This window comes from Microtus ochrogaster, unplaced genomic scaffold, assembly GCF_000317375.1.
Source record: "Microtus ochrogaster isolate Prairie Vole_2 unplaced genomic scaffold, MicOch1.0 UNK113, whole genome shotgun sequence".
In the NCBI taxonomy this organism is placed as follows: Eukaryota; Metazoa; Chordata; class Mammalia; order Rodentia; family Cricetidae; genus Microtus; species Microtus ochrogaster.
Window position 1 is genome coordinate 958,451 of NW_004949211.1, and position 10,047 is coordinate 968,497.

General features: G+C 45.2%; 2 protein-coding genes across 4 annotated transcripts in view; one reads left to right on the forward strand and one right to left on the reverse strand.

Moving 5' to 3' along the window:
• Sept10 (septin 10) overlaps window positions 1-2,842 on the reverse strand; it is a 43,885-nt gene extending 41,043 nt beyond the window's left edge. Inside the window, exon 1 of one of the 3 annotated variants that reach the window (XM_013355315.2) lies at window positions 2,491-2,842. In XM_013355315.2, the coding sequence (XP_013210769.1) occupies window positions 2,491-2,508 (18 nt within the window). In that variant the 5' untranslated portion in view covers window positions 2,509-2,842. Of the gene's footprint in view, window positions 1-2,478 lie in introns of all 3 variants that reach the window. The other 2 variants (XM_026778213.1, XM_013355316.2) reach the window with 2 other exon arrangements.
• Window positions 2,843-3,005: 163 nt separating this feature from the next.
• Window positions 3,006-7,602, forward strand: Sowahc (sosondowah ankyrin repeat domain family member C). The gene has a single exon (XM_005371555.2). The coding sequence runs from the start codon at window positions 3,135-3,137 to the stop codon at window positions 4,674-4,676; it is 1,542 nt and encodes a 513-aa protein (XP_005371612.1). The 5' UTR covers window positions 3,006-3,134; the 3' UTR covers window positions 4,677-7,602.
• Window positions 7,603-10,047: the final 2,445 nt, after the last annotated feature.

The window sequence follows — 10,047 nt, forward strand, 5'->3', positions numbered from 1 at the left end:
TATAATCTCCCTATTATATATATATAACTAGAAAAAGGATTTCTCACAGTCTCCATAAATATGGCCAACTTGGAGGGTAAAATGAACTGGGACTCTTATTCTTGTTTTGCTTTTTTATTGTTGATTTGTTTTTGTTTTCTTTTTGGTTTTTGGTTTTGATGTTTCTCTGTGCAACAGTCCTGGCTATCCTGGAACTTGCTTTGAAGACCAGGCTGGCCTTGAAATCACTGAGATCCACCTGCCTCTTCTTTTCAAGTTCTAGAACTAAAGGCGTGCACCACCACTGCCCAGCTTTTTTTGTTTCTTTAGATAATGTCTCTCTACCTAATCCAGGGCAGTCTTGAAGTCATTATGTAGCCTAGGTTGACTTTAATTTAAGATCCTCCTGCCTCATCCTTCACACACACACACCCCACACCCCCATCCCGCTCCAAGTGCTTTATAGGAAGGTATCATGGTAAACTTAATCTGCTCTCTTTATTATCATTAACATATATCATTTATATAAAATAATGGTTTTCACTATGACAATTTCACAATATTCTTTGATACTATTCACAGCCCCCCCCCCTTTTAGCTTCCCTTGACCTTCTATTGAATCCCACTGGTTCCTCTGCCCCTCAAAATAGAAAAATATGAAGTAGTCTCCAAATCTGCATTCCAGTTTCAGTATATGTTCTGCTGGAGCAAAAACCTGACCTGATGGTAAAGAGGAGACAGTAAAGAAGTCAGAGGAGATGCCTTCAATTCTCCTACTGTACCTTTGCTAAGCCCCTTAGCCTTACGACCCATGACTGCCTAAAGGACCCTGGAGGGGCTGGGGAACCCACCACATCTAGACTTCCAAGATTCATTTAACTAAATCAAAACCAACATAAAGAACGGCTGCTAGGCAGGCGATGGTGAACACGCCTTTAATCCCGGCTCTCGGTAGGCAGAAGCAGGCAGATCTTGTGAGTTCAAGGCCAGCCTGTTCTACAAAAGCTAGTTCCAGGATGGTCAGGCTCCAAAGCTACAGAGAAACCCTGTCTCGAAAAACAAAAACAAAAAACAAAAAACCAGCTGCTAAAATTATGACTGTTGCTCCCTAAAATTATGACTGTTGTATCCTCACAGAATTTTACCCATAAATGCTACCACTATTAACTGAAAATAATAATTACAATGTTTTCAGCTTTCTATAAAAGTATATGAGCCATAATATAAACCTCTCCCTACAAGAAGCAATAAACAGATTTAAAATATGGTAGAACTTCATTTGCATGCAGATATCAAATAATTCACCCACAGCAGACAGTATTATAGCAAATATGATGGATAAAAATGCAGTTAGTGTGTCCAATGTTTGTTTCCAGAATAAGACCTTGTGATAGTGAGCAGACACCTAAGAAGAAATCAGGGTTTCATGGTGCTGAAGACTTAGATGGTACTGGTAAGTCACTACACGGTGACAATACTTTTCATGACAGGGTGGTTTTACTGGAGGTTTTTGTAGCTAAAATATATTATTTTTTTTCATGTAAATGGCCACAGTTCAAGTTCACATGGAAATTATAGCATTTAACTATTTTGATTTATTTTTATTTTAGGCTACAGAAATAATCTCAACTAAAATGAAGTATAGAAGCACAATAAAAGCCACTAGTTTCAGGTAAGCAGGAAGTTATTTGGAAAATTTTTAATAGAGTAATATTGCTTGAGATTAAGAATCCTGCGAAAATGCTACCAATATCAAGGTATTTAAGGTTAAGAGGATTATTTTCATTAATACTAAATAAAGGCAAAATTGCAGTTTTTAAGGTAGCAAAACAAAAAATTATCTACTGCATGCAGCTGTTAGGGAAGTAAACATAGAGAGGCCATTCTACCCATGCAGCATCTGGAAAACTCCAAGAACAGTTATAAAATGATGGGAACAAAGGCAAGATTACAAGAGATTGGTATTATGAAAATAGTATGGCTATCCGGACAACTATGACTTAGTATCCAGTATCAACATGTTATGCAAAAGTTATTTGAAACGCACAAAATACAGGCTCGGCCATACGTTCTTTTAATTATAAGAAGGGAAAGCAAAACAGAACCACCACGCAAAACGGTAAAACTGCCAAGTTTTGGAAAAGCCAGGAAAGCCGACTTCCCGGTTACCAGCCGGGACGTGTACACAACTGCCCAAAACTAGGCGGATGACAAGGCCTGCTCACAAAAACCGTTACAAAGTGACAGCCATCAGTCATCATCCCGGATTTTATTAAGACCCCCCCCCTTCGGTCAGGATCAGGAAGCCTGGCGAATCTAACTTCCCCCACATCCACAGTCGCTCGCCAGAGCTCCTCGGCCCTCGCCCTGGGGCAGCAGGGAGCCCACTCTCCACGGCACGCGGGGAGTCACAATCCCGCTGGTCCCGAGGCGATCGGGCGGGGCGGGGACTCAGGGGAGTGCCGCCGGGACCGGGGAACACAAGGGCGCGGGGCTCACCAGCTGCCGCACCTCGTCGAAAGCGGCCATAGCCCTGGTGAGACGTCACGAAACGGTGGTCTCAAGCCGGACCCAAACGCGCGTCCCGGGCGGCTGCGGAGAGAGGACCCGCTGGGCGTTACCGGCGGGGCGCGGGGCGGGCCGGGCGACCCGCAGCCGTTAATGGGCGGGGCGGCCGCTGCCGAGAGGCGGCTGGGGCGGGGCCAAAGCCGGCGGGGGTGGGAACTCGCCCGTGACTGCCAGGAGTTTTCCCGCGCTCCGGGCGAGGCTCTCCCGGGCGTGCTCCCCCGGGACGTTTTAGGCGAAAAAGCCACCGGGCGGGGGAAGAGGGTGACCAGAAATATGGCACTTGGAGAAAACGCTAGGCGCCTCGACGCCCCGCCACAGGCGGAACCAGTGATTGCCGGCCCGCGCGGAGCCCGGAAGTGGGCGTGGCCCGGGCCGCAGACTGGCGCAGAGATTGCGGCCCAAACGGAAGTGGGCGTGGTGGGGCGTGTCTACTGGGACACAGCCCCAGTAAGGCGGTGTCAGCGCTCGCGGGACGGGCTCTAAAGCTGGCTTCGCGTGCACCCAGTCGCTCTCTCTCCCGGTTCTCCAGACGCGCGGCTATGCTGTCGGGCTGAACCCATCCCGGGGTCGAGGAGCTGAGCTGCAGGATGGAGCCGAGCTCTGAGGCGATCGTGCGCTTTCTCACCGAGCGCGGGGGCCGGGCCCGACACTCAGAATTGGTGCAACACTTCAGGGACGCCCTGGGCGGCCCCCGGGAGCAGCGCACCCGCGCCCGCGAACACTTCAAGGATCTGGTCAACGCGGTGGCCACCGTGCGCACCGATCCCGCGGATGGGACCAAGTACGTACATCTCAAGAAGAGGTTCTGTGCAGGGGGGTCCCCTCCGCTAGAGGCCTCACTCCCCCGGGATCCACCGCGTATAGAGGTGACTGAGGAGCCTGAAGTCCCGGACTTTCCAGCCGAGCCATGCGAGGGCAGCCAGCTCCAAGTGGGGGCAGATCCACAGTTGTCTCTCTGCCCGGGAGGCGAACTCAGCGACCAGGAGCCTCCGATCCCTGCTCAAAGTGGGGCCCCGTCTAAGGACTTGCCACAGGAGGTCCAGGCCGTGTCCTGGGCGTCAGTCCCCGGGCCTGGCGAGAACCTGAAACTCCCTGCACACGGCGGTGAGGAAGCTGAAGGGGGCAGTTCCCTTAGTGGGCCAAATACGCCGAGGTCGGCCCGTCAGAACTTTCGGGACCTGGTGATGGGCAGCTCCCCTCAACTCAAGAGGAGCGTGTGTCCCGGGGACGGTAACTCCGTAGGAGGTCGCAGCAGAGGAGGGGGCGACTCCGATAGCGCATCCTTGGCTTCGTCATCCGCCGAAGAGGAGAGCAGCGGTGGGGGCTCGGTGACGCTGGATCCTCTGGAGCACGCCTGGATGCTCTCGGCTTCGGAGGGCAAGTGGGACAGCCTAGAAGGGCTGCTCACTTGTGAGCCTGGCCTGCTGTCGAAGCGAGACTTCATCACCGGTTTCACCTGTCTCCACTGGGCCGCCAAGCACGGCAGGCAGGAGCTCCTGGCTATGTTGGTCAACTTTGCCAGCAAACACCAGCTGCCAGTGAACATCAATGCCAGGTCGAGCGGAGGCTACACGGCCCTGCATTTGGCAGCCATGCACGGGCACATAGAGGTGGTGAAGTTACTCGTGGGGGCCTACGACGCAGATGTGGACATCAGGGACTACAGCGGGAGAAAGGCCTCTCAGTACCTGAGTGAGAGCATCGCAGAGGAGATCAAGAACCTGGTAGGCGTCATGGACGAAGATGATGGGGACAGTACCACCGGCCGCGGGAGTGGGCGCTGGAGACTTTCAAAGGTGCTCCCGTCACACCTCATCACTTACAAACTCTCCCAGGGCGTGGAAGATGGCACCGAACATCATCACCATCACCACCACCACCACCACCACGTCGCCGAGGCCGGGAGCAAGGCGAAAGATTCAGGTCGCAAAGCCTTGGGCAGCTCCAGCGGACGGTTAAAACCACGGCTCAACAAAATCCGATTCCGAACCCAGATCATTCACACCACTCCCTCATTCAAGGACACCGAGCAACCACTGGAGGAGGGCGAAGAGGAGGAAGAGGAAAGGTCCCTTAAGGGCCACTCATCTTCCTTCAAACTGAGACCGAAGTCCAATGTATTTGGGTAAAAAAACAAAATAATTCCTGCTAGAAATGCTAAGGTTTAGTTTTCTTCCAGGTAGACTAATACTGGCAGTGGATAAGAAAGTGGAACCCGAAAAGACAGCATAAATTAGCATTGTAACTTGCAGACTTGGGGTGGATCTGTAGCAATCCTTCCCGGATAGCATTCTGGGGCAAGAGAACGTCTGGAATGATTCATGATGCAATGATTTGTGCCTCTTCCCCCACCCCACCCTTGTAACCAGGAACGTGTGAGAACTGGGATTGATTGATGACTAAGAGCCCCTTGCTGTCACCATTACTAGACACCATGCACAGTAAGGACTATCAAGTGTGTTTTCCTGAGTGACTCGTAGGACGTCAGAAAAGGCAAACTGTGTGCGGACCTGGTCATGGTTGTAAGTGAACAAACCTGCAGGCTGCCCTGGTTTTCTGCTGTTGGCACTTGCTCCTTACGGTGCTAGCGAAGGCCCAGGCCAGAGTGGAAATGTGAAATACAAATGAGAACCATGTGAATCGAGATGGGAAACTTGTAAGTAGCAGTTCCCATTTTTTTTTTTTTTTGAAACAAGCAATTTCAGTTTTAATCACTGAACTGAAGAAATAAGCAGCATTTGCTTTTGAGTTACTGTAATCTGGTTTGTGCCTATATAGGATTGTGCCTATATAACACTGTTCAGTATACGGTACATTATTAATCGCATTTTTTTACATAAATAGAAGAACACTTAACAGCCTATGGTACTTTTTTTTAAATGTGTGTCTTAATTATCACTAACTTGTTTGCTTCTCTGAAATTCTACCCGTTCTGAGGTTTGTACTCTAGGGTTTCTTTTTGATGAAGCTTACAATACTTAGACTGATTTACTTATTACTTAACAAGGCCTTTCTTGTTTAGAAAGTAGCAGAAATCAGCGTAAGTATTAATAGCCTATGCTTCTGTGAAGTAGTTATTAAATCAACTTAATACGGTTCTCATATAAGAGACATTTAATTTTATTAGTACATTCATAATCTCTATGCTTTGTAGCAACATTTTACAAATGTTCAAATTCTTTCACTTGATTTCTTTGTATCTACTCAAAGAGGTATGGTGTAATTACTGAAAAGCTAAATAGTTTGCCCATTTAAAAATGGGCAAGTTTAGTATACTTTATAAAAGGAAAAAGAAATGGAACCATTTCTGTATTTCAATGCTGCTAGCTATTACATTTTCTTATATAAATGAAAAAATGCTATTCCTTAAAATTAAACACTTTTATAACTGTTATCCTTAATTACATTCCATTCATTTGTGTTAGCGTAAACAGCTTTATAATTACTTTAAAATTTAATTCACAAATGTATTAAATCTTGTAACAGGATTAGAAATTTCTGTAGGAGACGGATTTGGCCGTCCTTCTCTCTTAGTCTTTCTGGTCTGATTGCTGAGACCTAAGTTGTTACAGTCTACAGGATAGAAGGAGTGAGCAGCTAAGCCCACAGAGTGAAGGAGACTACTCAGTGTGCAGAGCTACAACATTTTGTTATTAACTAACTTTTCAAAGTCATAGAAATTCCTAACAGGTTTGTCACCTCTCTCTCAAGATAGCAGCTAAAGCTGCTTAAATATGAGTTGAAGATGCTCACATGAAATGCGTAAGTTGTCGCTAAGGAGACGGATGCTCAGTGGGTATGAGCACGTGTCCGGCAAGCATAAGGGCATGTGTTTGGATCCCCAGCACCCATATAAAAGGCTAGGTATAGGGTTGAGGGTGCCTGTAAGCCAGCATGGGGAGGTGAGACAGGCAGATCCTGAGAGCCCAGGGGCCAGCCAGCTTACCCGAAACAGTGACTTCTGGTTCAGGGAAAGAACATCTCAAGAAAATAAGGAAGGCATAGAGGAAGTCTCCTGACAGTCCACTCTGGCCTCAGAATAAGCACACATGGGTGCTCCCAAACACTCTTGTGCCTACACTACACACACACATAAGTTGTTATCCACTTATGTGCCTTTATCTTTGTTTTAGGATTTAAGAAGTAGTTCTATACATTGATAAGCACTTTCTGTATATATGAGTGAAAAGTCAGTGTAAAAAGCAGTCACATGTTCATGTATAAACATTCACTATATCTAGTGCAGAATAAGCTTACAATTCCCATCGTGGACTTTTAATTTCCATTTAAGGCAGCTATACAAGTAGATGTTTCAGAACTACGTGAAGGTTCTATTGAACAGTCATTATTAATCCCTCCACGTGTGTTAACTTTATTTTCACACTAAAAGTTTAAAGCTATAAAGCATTTAAATTTCCTGGAGTCATTCCTAGGCTGGCCTGAAAGCTCAGCAGATAAAAGTGGTTGTCTTACAAGCTTGAAGACCTGAGTTTGACCCTAGAATCCACAATGGAAGGAGAGAACTCAGTCCTGAAAATTGTCCTCCAACCTCCAGTTGTGTGTCATGGCATATACATTCCCGTACTCAAGTAACTGTTATATGCACAAACACAAAATAAATTTAAACTTTAAAAACACAAAACAGAGGGAACTCCTAGCATTCCTTGTCATGATGTACTTTGTACAGTAACATTTTAAGCTACTTCATTCCTCTTACTTTTTAATTTCCAAATCAAAAGTAGAAAAAAATGATTTGTATAATTTGATAATTATCATGGAAGTTGTATCTCCCAATAGTGGCAATATATTGAAATACAGGCATCTATTAACCAGAGACTGTACTTTAAAAACGAGTTTGTTCTTGTCTCTTCCAGGTACGCTTGTAACTATGAATGTCGTTTTGCTTTTATAGTATATAAAATGCAGGTAATGTGGTACTAGTTCATTCACACCTGAGATATTGTAATGTGATGTTTTGTCTTTTGCTTTTTAAGTAGGTCAAAGCTTGTGAGTTTCAGAATCTGTAAGTTTTGTCAAAATAAAATGTTCATAGTAGAAATCGAACTGTCTAAGTTTCTGTAGTCCTTTAGCTACTTTGAGTGTGCTGTGTTTTATGGTCTGCAAAATACTTTTCAAAGTTTTAATTTTAAAAAAAATAGTTTAAAAAAATTTTTCTACTCGCTAAGGATATGGGCTACAGTGTCCCTAATTATAGGTAGAAAATGAAGGTTCAGGACCTTGAGTGTCTTCCTTTCCGAAACTTTGTCTTTCCTATACATGACATTGTCAGATTTTTTTTTTTTTGAAAAGTTGCGGTAGTTTGGCAGTAGTGATGTATGAGTCTCTTTGAACGAAGAACAGGACCTCTACCTCCACCTGTACCTTTTAAAAAGGAAAACCTAGAGGTTTGAGAAATGGCTCTGTCAGTACAGTGCATGCTCCGGCGGCATTGCAATCCCTCACAGGCACCACAGGCACGCCCAACTGCTTGTCTCCCGGGTGGAGCTAGAGCAGTTAATCAGTGTCAAAGATCACGAGGTGAATCTCAAAATTAAATACTCTGGTAATTTCCTGAAAACCAGAGTTCTTTTGAATTATGCCAGTTGTAGAAAGATGTATGAAACTGAGATCATGCTGGGCGGTGGTGGCGCACGCCTTTAATCCCAGCACTCGGGAAGGCAGAGGCAGGCGGATCTCTGTGAGTTCGAGGCCAGCCTGGTCTACAAGAGCTAGTTCCAGGACAGGCTCCAAAGCTACAGAGAAACCCTGTCTCGAAAAAAAAAAAGAAAAGAAAAAAGAAACTGAGATCATGTTAACCTAAATAAGCTATACTCAGAAAAATGTTTCATGTTTTCATTCATGCAGAATCTAGATTGTTGTGTATCCATTCAGTTATGTGTGTATACACACACACACAGGAAGAAAGTAGACGGGAAGTTGTTGGGAGAAGTGGGGCTAAGGAAAGAAGAGGGGAACAAGAGAGGGTCATGGGTGGATATAAGCAGAGTAGACATTGCACATGTCAAAATGTCACATGGCATCTGTTATTTAGTGTGTTCAATGAAAACATGAAAAGGGGTCTGAGAGACGATGTAGCAGTTAACAGTGCTTGCTGCTCTTCCAGGGGACGCCTTAAGTTCCCAACACATCTGGCAGCCCCCAGCTATCTATAACTCCAGCTACCAGGGAATCTGCCACCCCATACTGGTACACACATGTCCACATGCACACACCTATGTTCCCATAATTTTTTTTTAAAGGATTGGAAACCCTTTTTAAACACCACCAAACGTGACAGGTCAAACCTTTATAAGATACCTAATATTTGGAGGATATTCACATGAGGGTAATTTGGAGGACAATCCCACATGAACTTGTTTCTCAAGGTACAGTGGTAGGATTGTTTATACGTCATCCCCTCTTTCATGTCACCGTGGGACATTTTTCCCTTGATCATCTTTTTAAATGCCAATTTCATCTCGAGAAGGGGCTTTTCTATTCTGTTAATGAGTTTCCTACTTTGTCACTTGAATGTATTGTTGAGGGATGTGGGGCTAAGGGCCTCACCCTAGCTTGGGGCCTTTCGTGTTGAGGTGCTGTGGAGGTGGGTCCTTACATGGAAGCCTTTATAACAGGCATGCCAAGTGAGTCAAAGGTATTTTTCATGCAATACAGCCCTTACATGCCAGCCCGCCGCCTCATCCCTACTCACCCAAAAGAGCATCTATTCCAACCCTGCAGGTAAAATCAGCTTTACTAAGATTTTTCAATTTGAGCAATTTAAAAGAATCAGCGACTAAGGAAATTGTGCCTTGTAGGATGACTCAGCTGCATACTCTTGGCACAGTATGCTAGCTAGCCTTTTTATTATTCTAAGTACAGTAGACTATGCAGATAGCTACCGATTCTGTGGAATGGCCGCTCCCCAAAAAAATGGGGTAGGGAAATAAAGTTTAGTGTCTCATAGAGAACTTTGTTTGGGGAAGTAGGCATTTTTTGATTTTTCTCTCACGATATATACATACAGTTCATATGTATATGTGTGTGTCTTTGACTACATTGCTCCTCACAGAGAAATTTTTAATAGTCATTTTAGTCATGGCAATGGGCTACCTCATGACACTCATGTCTTTGAAAGTAACAAACCAGGGCTTGGAGAGATGGCTCAGTAGTTAAGAGCCCTTGCTGCTCTTCCCAGCTTCAATTCCCAGCACCCACATGGACTCACAACCACCTGTAACTAGTTCCAGGAGATCCAGTGACCTCTTCTGACCTTCGTGGCACTAGTCACACATATATACATGTAAGAAAACACTCATACACATGAAAATAAGCAAATCTTAAAAAAAAATAAGCCAGAGTCTTGAAAAGTAAAAATTAATCATTTTAGTTATTTGTTTGATTTTGGTTTTTTTGAGACAGGGTTTCTCTGTGTAACAATCCTGGCTGTCCTGGACTTCACTTTGTAGACCAGGCTGGCCACGAACTCCCAGAGATCCA